This window comes from Callospermophilus lateralis, chromosome 9 (genome assembly GCF_048772815.1).
Source record: "Callospermophilus lateralis isolate mCalLat2 chromosome 9, mCalLat2.hap1, whole genome shotgun sequence".
Lineage (NCBI taxonomy): Eukaryota > Metazoa > Chordata > Mammalia > Rodentia > Sciuridae > Callospermophilus > Callospermophilus lateralis.
This window is the reverse complement of record NC_135313.1, coordinates 75973934-75994456: the sequence shown is the minus strand read 5'-3', so window position 1 is coordinate 75994456 and position 20523 is coordinate 75973934. Positions and strand designations below refer to the sequence as shown.

Sequence of the window (20523 nt, the reverse complement as noted above, 5' to 3'; positions counted from 1 at the left end):
GTTAACAGCAACTTTCTATTTATTTTACCCCCACCCTTAGGCAATCACCAATCTATTTTCTATTTCTATAGTTTAGCCTGTTCTGGGTATTTTAGATGAATGGAATCATAAAATGTATGTGTGTGTGTATGTGTGTGTGTGTGTGTGTGTGTGTGTGTGTTGAGCTGGGGATTGAACCCTGGACCTCATGCATGCTAGGTAAGCACCTTGCCACTGAGCTATATCCCCAACTCTTCTGTGATTGTTTTTGATTGGTTCTTTTCACTTACTATGATATGTTCAAGTTTGTCCATGCCATAACATGTATCAGCCATTTCATTCCTTTTTATTGTTGCACAATATTCCATTGTGTAGATAAACCACGTTTTGTTTATCCATCAGTTGGTGGACATTGGGTTCTTTCATGTGGTTATAAATAATACTGCTATGAACTTTTGTGTACAAATTTTTATGTGTATATGTTTCTTTTAGCTACATAAGTCACATGGTAACTTTAACATTTTGAGGAGCTGTCACACTTTGCAAAGTGACTACATCATTTTATGTTCCCACTAGCAAGGAATGAGGGTTTCATGTTTCTCTACATCCTTGCCAACACTTCTTATTATATTTCTTTTTATTATCAGTCATCCTAGTGGCTATGAAGTAGTATCTTATTGTGGTAACTCTATGACTTTTTAAATTAAAAACATTGTAAAATGTTATTAAAGACCCAGTGAAATGAAGGACTTGGTAAGTGAGCCTAATTTGTGTATTAAAAGCATATGCCTATGATTCAATGAGAAAAAAGTTTAACATCTGTCTAATCCCTTGGCAATTTCATTTCAGGTGGCCTCGATGCAGTTTATTAATATTGTAGTCCATTCAGTAGAAGATATGAACTTCAGAGTTCACCTCCAATATGAATTCACCAAATTAGGCCTGGATGAGTATTTGGATGTGAGTATAGCTATAACCTTTGGCTTCAGTGTAAAAATTGATTTATTGCTTACCCTCAGTGCACTTCTATAGTGGCTAAGGAATGCTTAAAGCTCTGCATAGTCAACTACTGTCGTGTAGTTAAAAGGAACCAATCCAAGTGATGCAATCTGCCAGAGAAACTGGATTCTTGTAGACCTTCTGGGACCTCTGGCAGTCTTCTGCCAGCAGCCTTTTAGTACAGGAGCCAGATGACCTCTTGCAGTCCGGCTGCAGCTTGCCTGTGTTTGTGAGCTCAAGTCTGGGTCAAGTCTCATTGCATCACTCACCCAACTGCTTCACAGTTTGCGTTCTTGGTTATTCTGAGGGCCCCATCTAGGCAAGGAAAGTCAAACCAAGACTGCTGTAGAGTGAAGAGAAATGCTCGGAGGATAAATAATGAGGAAATGAAGACTAGAAACTTCCTCCTGAAGCTGTTAATTTTTGCTTGAACAGTTTGTGGCTTTAGAAGTTCCACTTTTGGGTTTTGGGAGAGGGGTGTTTAATTTCTCTTTTCCAGGTTTCCTTGCAGAAGTGCTCAGCTAGTTCCCTGAAGTTCTTCAGTTAAGAAACTGAAAGTTGATGTTCAAATCATAAATGGACATGAGAATCTATGCATGCAAAGCATGTCCTTTGACTCCTAGACAGTTTTATTTTTCTTTCCATATAGAAATGGTCCAGTTGAATTTGGAAGATTGGGCAGGAATTACTGACCTCAATTTCAAGGCTGTTTCTAGCTATGGAGATGATAGGACAATTGTGATATTTAGCTATCCATCTTCATGAGGGATGAAGTTGAGATTTCAAGCACTGTCTTTTCACAGCCCTGGGAGGGAAAAATCACAGAGATGGTTACTCTTGACCTGAGGGGCCTTGCTCACCAGAGCAACCAAGCTACCCTGGAGTAGACTGTCCTAATGTCTAAAGTCTCTACTCAGGGAGAGACATAATGGATTTGCATTAAAGACATGTTGGAATTATTTTCCTATAATTTAAAGACCCACTGATGCCATTTTTGGAATATTGTATTTAAAGGAATTTTTTATGCATTGATGTTGAAGTTTATCTGTCCTCTTTCCTCATATGTTCAGAGCAATAGTATTTGAACAAAAATTGGGCACATAAATTCCTAATGGTTTTCTGGGTTTGGCTTTGTGATATCTTGCTTTATACTCCAATGTGTAATGGCAGGTTGGTGACCTATCAGTGAATACCTATTATTCATTGTGAATCTTGTGAAAAATCACAAGAAATTTCTTCACCATTTTCATCATTTTCTGTTCTGGCCTTTGTTTTGAACTGTGGTGGAACATACCCTCTTTCAAAATAAGCTAAATTGTAGGTTAGAACCTAGCAGAAAACCCATTTTTCCAAGAATTTACATGAAGTGGAATTCCTCTTAAAATTTTTAAATTTTATCAAAACTCTATTTCTTGAACTTTGTAAGTATATTGGTTCTGCACTCTAATAGATAGAGGTAGTTAGAAAAGTAATATGATGAATACATAACATAAATACCATATTAGTTTACAGAAGCAGCTTTGCATGTAGTCTTTGATTTGTTCAAAAATGCTATTGGCATTATCAATGTGCCAGATATTATTCAAGCCACTCATTTATCCTCAGGAAAATTCATAACTAATGTTTCTTGTAGAGAAGATTCATTGATTTATTTGGCCTTCTCTGAAGCAAGTTTATCTTAGTAGTATCTGAATTCCTTCAGGATCCCTGATCAGGGATACAGTGAACTGGGGAAAGCTTTCTGATCTGTGCTTTGGAAGCCCTGAGCTGTTGATGTGGGGCACTGCCTTAGGGAAGCATTCATGAAGAGTGAGCTCTAGAAATTTGCACTAAAATAAACCCAAGATTTGGGCTAGGATTGTGGCTCAGTGGCAGAGCACTTGACTCATGAAGCACTGAGTTTGATCCTCAGCACCGCATAAAAATGAATAAAATAAAGGTATTGTGTCCATCTACAACTTAAATTAAAAAATAAATAAACCCCAGGTTAATGCCCAAGTCACCTCCTGTATAATTCTGTGTCCCACCTGGGTCCACCATCACTATCCAGGCAAGATGCACCTACTACAATCTCCTCTACTACCCCAACACCCCTTTAAGTTTTATGTTGCTTCTGACCGTTCCCTCTCAAAACTACTTTTAGTTCTTCTGTTTTCTTGATTTCACATATATCAAATTGTTTTAGATTGGAGTATAACTACATGGGGTAGGAAGCTTTGGGGGGAAAATCATGTAAGTAAATACACACATGTAAATATGTATATTTTATATATTTACATGTGTGCACATTAAATATTTACATAGTTATGTAAATATTTGATGGGTAAGAGACCAATCTGATCCTACCTTCTTAAATAGTCACTTCATCATTCTCTTAAGGAGGATGATGTCTTAAACCTTTTGGAAAAGGCTGGACTTTGGGAAGAAACAAACCTTGTAGACGGTTGGGTAAGTATGTTCTGTTTCCAAAGATAAGCTAATGTCACCTCTCAAATTCTGATTTTTAGAAGCTGAAACACACAGAGAGTGACAAGCTGCAAGTACAGATTCAGGCTTACCTGGACAATGTGTTTGACGTAGGAGCTCTGCTGGAAGATGCAGAAACCAAGAATGCAGCCTTGGAGAGGGTGGAAGAACTGGAAGAAAACATCTCTCATGTAACTACATCTCAGAAAAGGGAAAATTGCTGGCATTCCCTCTGGGTGCAAAGTAGAACTAACATACACTTTTGTGGCAGTAACTTAAAAGAATCAGAGTCTAGAAATGAGCTGTGACCGGGTTAGAGAATTATCATAAACCATTCTGGGCTCTTTCAAAGAAGGCAGATGTGTTACTGAAAGCAAAGTGGAACCCCTTGCTTTGCCTCAGCTGACCTATCTCTCGGGACCGCAAAATAAATTGCTTGTCCTGACAATCAGTTACAGGCACAGGAGGATTGAATCACTGGCATTACCTAAGGGATTAGAGGGGAATGAAATATGGGAATTTGGCATGAGATGAATAAGTATTTTCTGAACATTAGCCACCTTCTTCTCAAAATGTCCACACAGTCCCATGGAGATAATTAAATAGTGTCTTTTGATGCTTATCTAAATATTCCTATCTTAACCACTTAATAGTTTCATTTTAGCAGTAGACGTTTTTAAGGAAATCAGTGAGCTCTCCCAAATATCATCTTCATTGAGGAAGACTGTCCTCTCAGAACAGTGTCATCTCTATATTGGGGTAGTGATCTGATCTTCTGTGTGTGTGTGTGTGTGTGTGTGTGTGTGTGTGTGTGTAGGACAGGGGATTGACTAGGGACACTTCACCTCTCAGCTACATTCCCAGATCTTTTGATTTTGAGACAGGCTCTCACTAAGTTGCTGGGGCAGGCCTCGAACTTGTGATCCTCCTACCACAGACCAAGTAGAATAAGAGTCTTAACAGTCTTCAGAGGTTGTTTATTTGTTCATTAAACAAATATTTCAGAGAGTACAAGAACAAACAGAGAAACCCAAGAATTTTGAACCAAATTTTTGGCCTGAATTGATTACCACTTTTCTTTATTGTGAAGTGATTGTCCCCATTTGGGGGAATATTATTTTGCCCTTTGAACAACCCACATATTTCTCCCCATATTTTATTTTTAAGTACTGGTCTGTGTCATTTCCTTTGCCTTTTACCATTACTTTGAAAATGGGCATCTGCCTGGCTTGTGCTGAGCCCCCAACTCTCCTTTTGTAAATACTACAGTGAGCTAGTTGGCATTTACCAAACAGTTTAAAAGCCCAGTATCTCTCCCCTTAAGAGATTTGTATTTTGTTCTGAGCCTGATTAGTGTAAATCTCACTCTTCCTCTTTACATTTTCTATATGATTTCCCTTACTTACTGATCATTTTTAGTAAGATGTAAGAAATCAGAAGTTGCTTAATCATACAGCTGTGTGCAGAAAGCTCCTTTTAAGTAAATAGTGCATGTTCTTTCTCCCCCCTGCCCCCCCCCCCCCCGATCTCTTATTCAGCCTCAGCTAGTATGACCATAGAGTCTACTTTGTAGCAGGCCATCTTTATTTGAATGGCTCCTCCAAATAGCTTTTATTAGTTGAATAATTTGTGTTGAAACAATCTGTAGTGCTTTTTTTTTTTTTTTTTTCCAGCTACATCAACAATATTCAAAAGCTTTTACCTGACATCTCTTTCTTGGGGATGGGGATGACTCTCCTCCCTCACCTTACTGTTCTCAACCCTTGCTAGCTCCAAAGGATCGGAGGGAGACACATTGGATATTTAAACACTGAGGTTTTTAAAGATCATGTATAAATTATTCTTGGGAGAAACAAATGTATTTCCAGAACCATATTATAAATACTAACATTTCCATTGAACAATTTGTATAACACATGCAGGACTCTAAAGGGCCCCTAAAGGTCTTAGAGCTACACTTTCTGAGAACTAAGGACCTGGTCTAAATGATCCTGTGTCGTGACACAGTTTCCTTTTCAACATTTTACAGTTATCTGAGAAACTGCAAGACACAGAAAATGAAGCCATGTCTAAGATTGTGGAACTGGAAAAGCAGCTCATGCAGAGGAACAAGGAACTGGATGTTGTGCGAGTAAGTGTAACGATGACAGTCCCCCAGGTGGAGTGATGGTAGATGTGGTCCAGCTTTGGGCTGGTTGAATGTGGGGCATGTTCATTTCAGAGGAAAGCATTGATGCAGCATGTTTATTCGGGCCATTTCAGAGGTGATCCTTCAATGGAAAGTACATGTAGTCAGAGTCTGTGTACACATGTGCATGCACTCATATACTGGAGGCTCAGGATTTCCTTATCACAGATTTTGGGAGCAAAAGTTTTCCCATTTGGAGGAGGATGAGTTGATTCTGAGGCTCACCCATTTAGAAGGAAATAAAAACATGGCATGGATTTAATTCATGCCACTTATTTATTTTTATTAGGACTTGGACTTCATTGTATTCCTTTACTTTGCTTCTACTCAGAACTGGGTTTGGTGGTTGCTGTGGAAACCGTGAATCACAGCATAAGCTAGACCTGGTGACATTCACCAAGAGAAAAAGGAAAAAGCAAAGCCAATTCATTTTATTATCAGATAATCCCAGTTATTTGATTTGGCTATAGCGTTGTTTTAACTTACATGTCAGGTATTTATGGAGTGCCATCCGTGTGCTTGGGATTGTGCAGAACATAAAAGCACCAACATGCCTGGAGGGGGTTTGGGCAAATGGCTTGCCCTTACAACACTGTTTAATGCAGCAGCACATTTTATGTGATGGTTATCATGTCTGTGTGTGTTGCCTGATATTCTGACATGTCCCTTAGTTAATTCTGGAAATTTATTTTCTGGCACACCATCGAGACAAAGTTGTAGCATATGGACTCAATTCCAAGTTCAGACTCTTAGATTATTAATAATAGACAGGGTGTGAAGAATGTTTCCCTGCCTGCTGGAGGTTTGTGGTGAGAGAGCACATGTGCAAGGCCCAGCAAGTAAGTTCAATTCCATAAAACTCCTTTCACTGGAACTTCTATGGGCCCCTAATAAAAGAAACCAGGGCAGCCTTTGAATTGAAAATTGTAACTTCTTTGTTTTCTGCTAAAAACCTACACAGAAATAAGTAATTAGTGGAGAGAAGCTCAGGCCTGTTTTGTTAACTGCATTACCAAAAGGAAAACGTTACAACAATTGCTGTCCTGAGATTGGTCAAGGGGGCATTATGAGGGCCAGAGAAACCCATTCAAGAACAGTCAGCCCCTGGTTACTCATGAATAGATTAGTCTATGCTTTGCGGATTTTTAATCCTAGTCTGACTTCTATCCAAGTCTGATTTAGGGCCCTTTGTTTATGATTAGCTGATATGTGTACCTCAGATTTACAGATGGATTTGAAAATTAGTGAAAGGAAAACATGCCACATCAGCAGAACATCTCGGAACATTTCAAAGTCAGCTTTTGGGAATAAAAGTCATCTCTGCTCTCTTCCTTTCCCCCTGCAGGGAAAATTGAGTTAGCAGGATTCATTAAATGGAAAGAACTTAATTAGCAATAACAGTCGCTGGAGTATATTGCATGTATTAGTAGTATAATTCATAATTGGTGGGACCATATAAATTCTGGCTGAATTTCATAGAACTTTTATTCATATTCAGTGTCCCTTTTTCTCTCTTTTTAGTTAATTCCTTTATCCTCAGTTTGCCAATCTGATGGTCATAAATATGAATGTCATGCAGAGACAAACTCTTAGCCATGAACTCTTTTGCAGGAAATTTACAAAGATGCAAATACCCAAGTTCACACATTAAGAAAAATGGTTAAAGAAAAAGAAGAAGCCATTCAAAGACAGTCTACCCTGGAAAAAAAGATTCATGAACTGGAGAAACAAGGGACCATTAAAATTCAGAAGAAAGGGGATGGGGATATTGCTATATTGCCAGTTGTGGCTTCTGGCACAATGTCCATGGGGTCAGATGCAGCACCGGGTAACTTTGTGGGACCAGTTTCAGGGGCTGCCTCCTCGGGACCCTTGCCGCCTCCTCCCCCACCACTACCTCTATCATCAGACACACCTGAAGCAGGTAAGAAGCCATGTGGGAGAACTAAGTTTATACAATCAGGTTATCTGTGTTTCTTCTTTTACCAGTTGTCCATTTTTGTCCTTTGCTTTTGTTGGCACATTGTTTTACTGATTTTAAGAACTATTTGTTTTGAGATTAAGGTTATAAATCTTCATTTCACTTATATTCAGGTATTTCCTCATTTGTTGATAAGGAAGTTTATGGTTTTGGATAGCAAACCTTTATCATTTTAATGTTTTTATATTGTCTCTATGCACAACATGTTGCAGGAAGACCATTTCTGTTTTCAAAGTCAATTGGTTTCTTTTCTTCTAGTGCAAAATGGCCCAGTAACACCACCTATGCCTCCGCCTCCTCCTCCCCCACCTCCTCCTCCTCCTCCTCCTCCTCCCCCGCCCCCACCTCCTCCTCTCCCTGGTCCTGCAGCAGAGACTGTGCCAGCTCCTCCTCTGCCACCACCCCCTCCTCCCTCTGCACCCCCTCTGCCTGGAACATCTTCACCCACAGTGGTTTTCAACTCAGGATTAGCAGGTAAGAGCACAGAATTAAAACCAGGGTATTCATGTAAGAAGTGCTCATTTGCCCACCCCCAGAGAGTTAAAGCCTTTCTTTAGAAGATAGGTCTTTTGCAATGATATGGACCTTCTCTTAGTATAAGAACATTTCTGGTAGTGTAGCTGAAATTGTCATACATGGGCAGCATTGGCCTTTGTCACACTCTTCCTTAGCAGGAGGTTCTGATCTCTCACCTCATCTTGCCACCTTCAACTGAAAGAAGAGAGACAACTTGCCTTCATAAGGACCAGAGCATTTTTGCGAGTTCAGCAAACACTTCTTAGACACTTGTAGTGGTTAAAGCAAAGAGTTTAAGTGCTTCTGGGTCTTTTTCATTTTTAAGAAATTTGAAATGTCATATATAAAATGGAAAAATGCCTTTATGTGTAATTGCCTGACACAGGCTTCCACGCATGTCTTCTGAGCATTTAAGGAGATCAGAATTTGCAGAAGCAGATTAAACTTCAAGGGGAAGTGCTGCCAACAACAGTGCCTTGAAAGGCTTCTTCATAATAACTCTTGCTGTCCTGCTAACTAGGAGATGGAGTGTAGCACCTGGCTCACCAGAAATAACCAGGGGCTGGCCAGTTGGAGGAGGGCATTACTTTAATTATTTGATATAAGTTTTTATTTTTGACTCTTGGAAATGAATTTCTGCTCTGTCTATAATGCTACAAGCAGTCTCCCAGACATTCAGGACTGCTCTGAGGTTGCCATCCTGTGTTGTTGGGTAACTGCTTCCTCATTCACTCTAGTCTTTTATGAATTCTCCTATTTGCTGTGAACAACTGCTCTATCAGCCTCCACTTCTGAGGCTGCAGTAGTTTTCAGAGACTTTTGCCTGAGGTCTGAAAGATAGTCTTGGCTATAAAGATTTCCTATTCTCTATCCCTTCAAGGGTGCCATCAGCAGCTTTACCAGCCAGTTAGTAGGGCTAATTGGCTCTAGTGACTGGAGCCCTTGTAGACACTGCAAGCTGCTCTTACCACATTCGTTCTACCTCAGATTCATGATGTTACTTCCATCTAGACTTCTATTAAACTGCCTAGCACACAAACAAATTGCCATTTAGAGTAATGTTCATAGTATATTGGTGGTTTATTTCTACCCTTCAAGGTCCTCCCATCTACCACTTTCTTCTAGACCTTTTATTGCTTCTGAAGAGAAAAGTTGGAGGAATGTCTTCGTGGAACTGTTGGATTGTGGAATGTAAATGAACAAACCTCATAACAAGCCCTGGGAATCCATTCCATCACCAGGCTGTTCTCAGTGATAAAGTGTGGAAACCCCTAATTGTCCCGTGCACCTGGGCTCCCTGATTAGTTTTCCTTATAGCCCCCTGAGGAGCCCTCACTGTGAGATGTGTCTGCCGTGATGTCTCATTTGGAACTGCTTCTTTCTCCCTGGCAAAAGCTAATGTGTGATTCAGCATCCACTTCCATTCACCTGAGCCCTAACACAGAATTCAGATCTGCCTTGGCAGGTGATAGCCAGAGGCTAAAGTGTGTAGATCTGGGGCTTCCTTCTGAAGAAGCATGTCCTGCCTGGTTATTGTTATTTTTTTTTTTTTTTAATTTCCTTCCCCTCCCCCCGTCCCGGGTACTTTGCACTACTTCATTTTAAAAATTAGTTTGTTCTTTTGATTACTTCAAGTTTAAGGTGTAGATCTCTGTGCTCAGCTGAAAACCAGCTGCTGCCTTCAGGTTTACCACAGTTGGAAGTTGTCCCATTGTATCTTATGCCCTTTAGAAGACTATCAGTGAGATTGAAGTAACTCCTTTTTAGTTCCATACCATTGTTCAGTGATTATAAGAGACATTCTGTCTTACAAGATGTAAGGATCACAAGATCTTATGAGTCTTTGATAGCTTGAGATTGGGCATTTTCTGCAAAGCCTTTAATCTCTTTATTATTCATTTTTAGTTTGGTTTTCGGTAGTGATTAAAGCCAATCTTGTGAGATGTTTTACCAGTGTGTTCAGTAGCTCTGCCTCTGGAACCAAGAGGCCAGACAAATTCAGAATGTCCCAAGAGAACTAGCGACAGAGCTGAGCTGATATGCCCAGGGCTCCCATGAAGTCAGAGACCTGTGATTTCATTGAACCTCTAGGTCCACAAGTGACAGAATCTCTTTATCTTTTCAATGCATACTATACTCTTGGTTGTCACAACATGGGACCAGGAGGAAGTTCACATAGTTTATCTCTAGTTTAGAGTTTTCTTTCTTTTATAAAGAAGATATTAGTATTGTGAAATAGGCATTTAAAGTGTAAGGCTTACTTCCTCAAGACTATGATGGAACAATCTTGCTCCCTTTCCTGGGGTAGGTCACCTGTGATGGACTGCTGGGCAGCCTGTGACCTTTGTTGTCTTTGGAAAGATGTGCTTAGATCCTCTCAATGAGCAGTTGGATCTTGGATGTTCATTTTTTATTAAATTACTCAAATCCTATGAAATACCTAACATAGTTCAGTATGGCTGTTTGGGACCACTACAATGAAATAAACATTTTCTTTCCCTCCTCTTAAAATGACTAAAAAAAGAAAAAAAAAACACAAAACAAAATAATACATCTTCAAGGCAGTCCTGAATGAAAATGAATTTTTGGCTCCGCGCTGCCTTGTAAAGTGTGTCCAAGAAGCATGAAATTCTATGCTAAGAGTGCTTGAACCACTGAGCCACTTGACTCTAACCATATCTATTTTTTTTTTTTATTTTCTCTATTCTCTCTGCTTCCACAAAAGATGGGCCAATCAAGCTTTTCTGTAGGTTGCTCCTCACCGAGTGTGTTGAGTATCTGCCATGTGTTCCTGTTGGTCGCACTGTGCCTTGACATCTTTCCACTCCATCTTACTTTGACCCATTGCATTTTGACATTGCATCTGTGGGAAGTCTGGGTGTTGGCTGACTGTTACTCCAGGTCTGCCCACACATTTCAGTTGACCTGTAGAAGACATGATTGTCCTGTAGGCAGGAATCTTGGATTCATATGCCACATTTCTTTTCCTCCAAGAAAAGGAATGTTCTTTTCTTTTTGTTTAATTGTCATAGTTGGGTCCAATACAGACTCTAAAAGGATTTTAGATTTATTCTAAGGAAACATGGAGAATAAGTAGAAGCTACTGGGTGCCCCTTTCCAGTGCCCTCTCACTCGTCCCATGGCTCACTTGGTGGAACATCCATCCATTCAGAGCCACTTTCTTTGGTCTGTACCCTGGGGATGCAGTGTATATCATGGTCACCTGTATACCCTCCTGCTCTTCCCCAACTCCATCCCCAAAGTCAGAAACCTTGCCCCAGAGCTTTCTTGCCTGTGTTCTGATCTCAGGCATGTTCTTTATCTGGCTAAAGAGTCACAAGAAGGGAGACTGCAAATAGAATAACTGGTAGTGAATGGCCTAAGCCTGTGGTATCTGTGGAGGAAAGGTAGAAAGCAATGGCACCAGCCTGTCACCTCCTCCCCACATCTCCACCCCCCACCCCCCAGTGGTCTCCTTCTGCCCACATTGCTGAAGTGGCGGCCTAGAGTAGGGTATGTTCCTTTGTCCCACAGAGGATTCAGTTTTCATGGGTAGTATGGACACAAGTGAAGTGTAAGGAGGACTCTGACACACCTGGGGGTGAGGGTGCCATGTTTGATGGTGGAAAGTCCTGGTTGGCAGAAGCTGTGTCTCTGTGTTCTTGCATGCTTCTGTGTGCATTTATCAGATGACATTCCTGCTCTTCCTATGGCCTTCATAACTCTGGAGGAATGAGAGGCACTATCAATCTCCCTTTTTCAGTAAACATCAACTGAGGCAGGCAGGTAGATATCCAGTAAACACTTGGGTGTGTTTGGCTTTTTTTCTGCATTGAGGTGCAAATTCTCCTTCCCTCCCTTGCTAATAATGGCAAAGAGTGAAACTCACAAATAGTTCCTTGGGCTACAGAGTGGTGCAGAGAATGTATATAAGTAGTATAGGAAGACTTCCTTATAATGTAGAATTAAAATGGCATTTTGAATGGATTGCTTTGTTTTTTTTTTTTTTTAAGTTCATTCCTTAAAGTGAGTAGAGTTGGCACTTCCCTTAGGTCCCTGAAAGAGAATCCCATCCTCTCAACTAAGAGACTTCATTGATGACACCTAGTGAAATATAGCTGACTCCTAGTGAGAACTTGCTTATTAAAAAGAGGGAGAAGGTGCTGTGGCCATCTGTGAGCAGCAACACAATTTTGTGTTTTCTAAGTACCCCTTCTGTCTTCTTAGACATTTTCTGATTTAGGCCATTCATGGTCCCTTATCTTTTGGAAATAGCTCAGCAGCCAGTATAATCTCTACTACTGAAGTCACCCATAGGAATGTATCCCCCTGGCTGAAAGTTAGCTTTCTTGGTGTATCATGTTCCTGGTGGTTTAGACAGCCACTATCTATAGTCTCTGATCATCCTTTAAGGTTTATTTATAAATATGTATTCTAGAAGTAAGAATTTAGGATGTCAGAACTCGACAGGATTTGTCCTCTCTGCTGTCTAATAACAATAATAATTTTTGCTTTCTCTAGCTCTTTGTCTTAAGATTGTCCTAATACCATAACTATAAAGGAGCAATCTAGTTTCCTGAATAAAAATAAACAAAACCCCAAATCTTGGTCCTAAAGACAGCTTTTAAGACATTCAACCAAATGAGTTTTTGAATGGCTCTGGCCAAGGCTATATGTAATCTTTTCCACATTTAAAAACATGTGGACTGGGAAAGGTGGCACATACACATAATACCAGTTATTCGAGAAACTGAGGAAGGAAAAAAATCACAAATTTGAGGCCAGTCCAGAAAATGTAGCAGCAATCTTATCTCAAAATAATAAAATAATAATAATTTTTTTAAAAGGCTGTTGTTGCAGCTTAGTGGTGGAGCTCTTGCCTGTATCGCACAAGGCTCTGGGTTTGTAACAAGAAACAAAATTTTTGGGTGCCTCTTGCTAGCCTTCCTCCAGTGTTAAAGTGTCATCTGTAGAGACTGTTGTCTAATCATTTCTGAGGATTACGGAGTCTTGGATCTTAATTTCATTCTCTTTGACATCTTTAGCTGTGAAAATTAAGAAACCAATCAAGACAAAGTTCAGAATGCCGGTGTTTAACTGGGTTGCTCTGAAGCCCAATCAGATCAATGGCACAGTCTTCAATGAAATTGACGATGAGCGAATTCTGGAGGTATTTATTCTCATTGGTTAGAAGCTAGAGGGGTGCTCTCCGTAGAACAAAGCTAAAATGGGTGCTCTGTTAATCTGCAGGTTTTGTTACTAAAGTATGGTGTTTTTTGTCTTAAGATTGTCCTAATACCATAACTATAAAAGAGCAATTGTACAAAAGAAGCAGATACTTTAGCACTATCAAAGAATAGCATTGGATACTATTTTATAAGGCAGTTCTAATACTAGATTTATAAAATTAAGTTAAAATGCAATAAAAATGCAGTGAGTAGTTTCAGTATATGCCACAAAATTCGTATGTCACTGTCCCATCTATTAATTTATAAAAGGGCATAAACATCCTTTATTGAACTAGATAGATTAAGGACTCAATTCTCACACTCACTGCCTGGTTTGATGACTAGTTTTAGTCTGTGACAGCTGTCTATGCTAGCTCATTATGGAAAGCAATTGAATCGGCTCGTCGGAATTAGTAGTGTACTTTGGACATCACTTTTATCTCTATGTTAGAAGTTGCTCTCTAAAAAAAGCAGAGAAATAGAGATAGTATTTTAGTTAGCTTTTTTGCTCTTATGACTAAACTGATCTGACCAGAACAATTTTAGGAGGAAAGGTTTATTTTAGGGCTCGTGGTTTCAGAGGTCCTAGTCCATAGAAGGCTGACTCCATTCCTCGGGGCTCCAGGTGAGACTGAACATCATAGCAGGAGAGTGTAGCAGAGGGAAGCAGCTCACATGATGATCAGGAAGCAGAGAGAGAAGTCTCTACCAGCTAGATACAAATATATACCCAAAGCCATGGCCCAATTCCCACCTCCTCTAGCCACACCCCACCACTTCAGTTATCACTCAATTAATCCCTATCAGGGGATTAAATCATTGATTGGGTTAAGACTCCTACAACCCAATCATTTCTCCTCTGAACCTTCTGCATTGTCTCACCTGTGAGCTTTTGGGGGATACCTCACATCCAAACCATAACAGGTAGCCATGGCCAAAGACAAGTAATTAATAAGAAAATAAGGTCTTTGCTTAACTAATTGTCTAAATGGTGGTTGAATGAATTAATTTTTAAGTATAATCCAGTTTTCCAATGTTATCCTTCTCTATCCCAGGATTTAAATGTAGATGAATTTGAGGAAATATTTAAGACAAAGGCACAAGGTCCTGCCATTGATCTTTCTTCAAGCAAGCAGAAGATAACACAGAAGGGATCAAACAAAGTGACATTACTAGAAGCAAATAGGGCCAAAAACCTTGCCATAACTTTAAGGAAAGCTGGAAAGACTGCCGATGAGATATGTAAAGCAATTCATGTGTAAGTTTGGAGCATTCTGGAAAATTATATCTTAGTAAGTTTAGAATAAAAATGAAAATAAGATAGTTATGAATTAGTAGAGACAGAGATATTTCAGTAATGGAACAAGAACTAAGACAATGGAGCCATTTTTGATGTCCACACTTAGAAGATTCTGCTTATTACATGTCCTACTGCAGAGCTGAGTAAGATGCCAACACTCGAGAGGTGGACTAGAAGTTCCCTGAGGGAATGCTGTGTTTGAAGGAGTAATTAATTGTTTTAGAAGAATAACATCTGGATTGTGGCATCATTTATTGTCTTGGTCTGCTCTCTTATATAGGCCTACAGCAGTGCTTACATAAAAGGAAAGTTGGGCTGAATGTTGCAGATGTTAAGAGGAGGGAGAAATGTCAGTTTTCTCTGGAGTATCTGGATTTTATCCATATTTGTTGAATATAAATTTGATGGCATTTGTGGAATGATGTAGTTCAATGCCACATGCAAATATGATACAGATGCATATTTTAATTCCTAACAATAGGAATGTGAATTCTGTTGCTCTTAGTATTTTCAGGACATTTTTTGTTTGTTTGTTTGTTTTTAATTTTGAGCTGTATAAAAGGCATTGATTTTGTTTATTTCTCTACTGGAAGAATCTTTCTACTCTTCTTGTGGCTGTGTAAGGATATTATTAAATGTTTTAGGAAATAATTCTTCACAAATTGGTACTGTATACATTTTGATTAGAAACTATTATAGGTGCACATGATCCTAATAGGTCATTTGCTCTGATTTTATGTTTTTTCCAGAGTCATGATTAATAGTCTAGTGCCTTTAACAGTCTGTTTTGATTTGAAACCTGTTATGTAGTCTGTGTCTTTTTTTTATTAGTTCATTTTAATTATACAGAATAATGTGTTCATTGTGACATATTTGTACATGTAAATAGTAAGTTTTTCTTGATATACCTTGTTTGTCACAAATGATTTAAATGTAATTATGTCGCTGAACAATGAATGTCCAGAATTAGGCTTGGTGGCACACACCTGTAATCCCAGCTACTCAGAAAGCTGAGACAGAAGGATTGCAAGTTCAAAGCCAGTTGTGGAAATTTAACAATTTCCTACTGCTGTAGACCTATATAAGAGAGCAGACCAAGACGATAAATGATGCCACATTCCAGATGTTTCTATTTTTATCAACATAAAAAGGACTGGGGATACAGCTTTGTGTTAGATGTACATGGCCTGGATTCAGTCCCTAGTACTGAGAAAGGAAAAACAAAACAAAAAGCCAAAGAAAAGATTGTCTATGAAATAAAATATTTCATTTGCTCAAATTGAGCATATATATACAAAGATGTGGCATTCCTTCAAGGAATACATGTCCTTCAAGGTGTGTATTCTGGTCCTCAGAAGATCATGCTCAGTTCCATACATAGTTGTCCCTCAGTACCTATGGAGGATAGGTTCCAGGACTCCTGTGGACACCAAAACATCCACATAGTATAGGTATTTGCATACATGTTTTTGCACCAAAGAAAAGTGTAACCCTAGACCATTGGCTTAGTTTGAATATCTTATAGAACTCACCAGATGTTCTGTAACTATGTGTATAGTGTTAACCTCTTTAATTTGTGGTACTTCTCTATGTTGAAAAACCATGTCCTTGAACCACTTAACCATGCTTTGGTCTTGATTCTACCTTCCTCTATTGTCATTTGCTCTTGACTTCCTGAGGCTTAGAGCCACTCCAGGGTTCTAAGCAAACAGCTCTAAAATCTGAGGATGGCAGCTATGACACAGTGCAGATTTTCAGAAAGGACCATTAGGGTACCTGATGCCTAGGAGCCAGTGCCAAGGTAGGGATCACAGTGCAACTTTGGGCGTCTGAGGCTTACTGAGTTGGTAGTGGTTGAACTGGACTGGATAGAGGTATAGAGGAAAGAGTAGGTTTTTTCTCTCTAACATTGACCTGTCCATGTTCTTTTCAGATTTGACTTGAAAACACTGCCTGTAGACTTTGTAGAGTGTTTGATGAGGTTCTTGCCAACTGAGAATGAGGTAAAAGTGCTTCGGCTCTATGAACGGGAAAGGAAGCCCCTGGAGAACTTGTCGGATGAAGACCGTTTCATGATGCAGTTCAGTAAGATCGAGAGACTCCTACAGAAGATGACCATCATGGCCTTCATTGGGAACTTTGCTGAAAGCATTCAGATGTTGACTCCTGTGAGTAGGCTAGTTTGGAGGGCAAAGAGAGAGTTTGTTTTTTTCTTTTCCTTTTTTTTTTTAAGCATATCTTCTGCAATTGCATTCAATGTAACAGACTCTAAAGAACTTCTAAGAACTTACTAGATTGTATTTTATTTCTGCCATCTTTTTTACATATGTATGCAAAGTACATTGAAAAATGGTAAAGTTCCATCTTCTGTGTTGCTGTTCTCCCAAGCCAGTGCCATTTTCTGTGTCTGTAGATGTCTTCTGAATTTTAGAAGACACTGCAGAGGAAAAGGAAAATGATTTTCTCAAACTTGGTTGCCTCCTAAAGATAATAGTCCTTTGGCTGTGTTGGCATTTCTTTAAAAAAAAAAAATCCCATATCTTTAGTGAGCAGGCTTATAAGCTTTTATCAGAGCATTACATTTGCCATAGGAGTTTTCTTCCTTTGTAACAGTAGTCTGTGGTGATGTGCAAATAATGGCCAGTTCTTTCTCATTCCCTGCGTTAATCTGGTTGAGACATGAATGTCATAAACTTCAGTTTGTGAAAAAAAAAATTAACTTCAGTTTGTTCCCAGTTTCTAAATAAACTTTTGTTAGTTAGCACTTATAGTAGCAGGTCTGTTCAAAACTATTAGGAGAAGGCAGCTTCATTGATTTAAAAGCAAAAATTGTATATGATTAAAGATGGCAGGCAGGGAATTAAGTTTTGCCAGAAGAGGCTGTTGACTCCTGTTAACCAGTCTTATTGATTGTAGACTGGTTACAAAGTTGGTGATTAAACAGTGTCTATATTATTACTATGAATAGTTTTAGAAAAGAGCTTGCATGTAATGATATGGTTACCTAGGATCTAGTTGGACAACTTAATTTGTTATGCTTTGGAAAAATAGAATCTAATCATTAAGACTTCAAGGTCAAAATGCAGGCCTTTTTTTTTTTTTCCTATGCTAGTTTTTAGTTTCCAATTAATTTCACGTTTTTAACATGTCTTTTCTCTCCCATTTCCTTCCTTTGATTGGAATCTAGCAACTGCATGCAATTATAGCAGCATCTGTCTCTATAAAGTCATCCCAAAAACTCAAGAAAATTCTGGAGGCAAGTGAAGTTTTCTTGTATACATCTTTAGAGAGCTGACTGGTCAGCTTCCTTCTGGGGCCTGAGAAGCTGTCATGATTGGCTTCGATTTTCTTTTTCTTTTGCAGATCATCCTGGCCCTTGGAAATTATATGAATAGCAGTAAACGAGGAGCAGTTTACGGATTTAAACTTCAGAGTTTAGATTTGGTGAGTAAACTGGAAGAAATGTGAGGGCTGTGTGAAGGACACACAGCTGGCAGAGATTGTCCAGGAGCAGGGGGTCTGCTCTTGGGAGTGGGTGGGAGGATTTGATGAAGATTCTCTGCTAATGTGAGGGTCTGTTGGTACAGTTTTTCTGGAACACCATTTGGCAAGAAGGACTTAAAACCTTAGAAATACATATACTCTTACTCAGTATTTCCATTTCTAGGAATCTTCCCTCAGGAGTCTGGATTACGAATGCTGTATTTTATTTTTAATTGCAAATAGTTAGCAATAAATAAAGTGTCCAGTATTGTGGGTAATGACTAAATGCTGGAAAAAATAGTATAATAAACTATTCTTCAGCTGTGAGAATCCTTGTAAAGAATTTTCAGAGAAAATAATTTTGTGTATAGGAAACAAAGCAGAGTATAAATTGAGGTACAGTTTAATTCCAGCTACGTAAATATATAATATAAAAGACTGAATGAAAATGGATTAAAATATTAACAGAGAGATTGGATGGAATTAGGAAATGTTTTACAACTTTTTAAATCTTTTTTCTATTTTCTAGAAACAAAATTTTTTTTTGTCTTTCATCTGTGAAGATGATCTCCTGCTTTCAGTCACATGATTTATATGAATAGTATTAGAGAACATTCTCCCTGGAACCTTGTCCAGGCTGTGCAGGCCTATGTAGCTTCCATGTGACAGGGAGGGCAATGGGCAGACTCCATGGCTGGCCAAAATGTGGTTATCTGACTGGAAGCGTCCAGTCAGTCTCAATCCTGGCCTTCAGAAGACCATGGTTAGCACCACATAGAGTTGTCCCTCAGTATCTGTGGAGAATTTTTTCTAGGACTCCTGTGGTTACCATAAGCCCTATAGTTGAGTCCTTTCTATATAATGCAGTAGGATTTGCACATAATCTTAGAATGTCCCCCACTATACTCTAAATTACCTCTAGATAATTTATAATACATAACCATGAAAATGCTCTGTAAATAGCTATTATATTGTATTGTCTAAGGAATGACAACAAGAAAAATAGATACAGTGCCCTGGCTTTCTCTGTCTTAGGCCACCAGAAGCTAGGGAGTAAGAGAGGAACTGAGCAAAGTGTCAAGGTTGCAGCATCAAAGCCCCTGTACACCTCCACTGGCCCCCACCTGCCACTCAACTGAAATCCTCTCACTTTTAAGCCAGGAGAGGAGGGATAGTAGATGCTGGGTGGGGGATTCATGGATATTGGGTAAAACCCTAATATCGAATATGTACCCTGGTGAGGATGTCTTCAAGTCATTTAAATACCAGTGGCGTGGTTCACTAAAGAATACATTGAATCTTGAATGTCCTCTGGGAGTAATTTTTTTCCAGCCTGTTGGGCAACTGTGCTCAGTTACTTTCTCTGGGTGGGAAGTTACCTGGTGGGTGGCCCTCCCGCCATCCTTGCTCTTGCACCTAACCCATGCCCCCTTTTGTTTTCAGCTCTTAGACACAAAGTCAACAGACCGAAAGCAAACACTGTTGCACTATATATCGAATGTTGTAAAAGAAAAATATCACCAAGTGTCTCTATTCTATAATGAGCTTCATTATGTGGAAAAAGCTGCTGCAGGTACTAATTTCAGCTGTCAATGTTACTCTTAGGTATTGAATGCCTTTAATTATGGAGGAACCATTCCTAAATAGATACTTCAGGACCCATTAAAAAAGGCAGGACCAAGAAGTCAGAAGCTCTGAGATGCCAAACACTCTGGGGATGGTGCTACTCACTCCCCAGAGCCATTGTGAAATGTGACCTTTCTCAGCATCCTGTCAGTAAAGATCCAGGTCTTGGAGGCCTGTGTACCTTCCCTTGTGCATGCCTTGCTCATTTTGTTCTATTGTTATTATATAAGACTGAGAATCTGAGAATCTGCCCCCCCCAAAAAAAACCCCAAACCAAAAACAAACCAATAAACCCCACTTTTAATTTATTTCAAGCCATTCCACTTGCTCAGATGTGGCACTTTTAAACCTTTTGCCTTTGCCTGAACACTAAATTAGCAGTACTTTCTAGTTGCTCCTTTGTTATGGGTTAACATTTTCTTATTTCAATCACATGGATAGAAAGTGATAGCAACAGACTGGAACCTGTCTTTCTAATTCCTTATGTAGTATATTATGAGGAATATAATATACCATATTATATTAATATCATGTTCTCTCAAGAGAGTATGTCATGTCATCTCAAAAGAGTATCATGTTTGAAAAAAGAGTGATATGCAAGTTGACCTTGGAATTAATTACTGACGGCAATTTTCAACTTGTCGTCTTCAGCCTTCCTGAGGTCTACTCCAAAAAGTTTCCTACACTCAAACTATTAGGGCAAGGCCTTTTATGATGCCCCTAGCCAGGCTAAATGGCTTTCATTTCTGTGAGCATT

The 20523-nt window shown here is 39.2% G+C and overlaps 1 protein-coding gene across 3 annotated transcripts in view; it reads left to right on the top strand.

Moving 5' to 3' along the window:
* Window positions 1-20523, top strand: part of Fmnl2 (formin like 2) — a 282989-nt gene that overhangs the window by 250529 nt on the left and 11937 nt on the right. For all 3 annotated transcript variants that reach the window (XM_076865569.1, XM_076865571.1, XM_076865570.1), the window contains exons 11-21: window positions 829-939; window positions 3486-3635; window positions 5474-5575; window positions 7244-7556; window positions 7872-8087; window positions 13175-13299; window positions 14413-14615; window positions 16591-16825; window positions 17845-17913; window positions 18021-18101; window positions 19584-19713. In XM_076865569.1, the coding sequence (XP_076721684.1) occupies window positions 829-939; window positions 3486-3635; window positions 5474-5575; window positions 7244-7556; window positions 7872-8087; window positions 13175-13299; window positions 14413-14615; window positions 16591-16825; window positions 17845-17913; window positions 18021-18101; window positions 19584-19713 (1735 nt within the window). The remainder of the gene's footprint in view (window positions 1-828; window positions 940-3485; window positions 3636-5473; window positions 5576-7243; window positions 7557-7871; window positions 8088-13174; window positions 13300-14412; window positions 14616-16590; window positions 16826-17844; window positions 17914-18020; window positions 18102-19583; window positions 19714-20523) is intronic.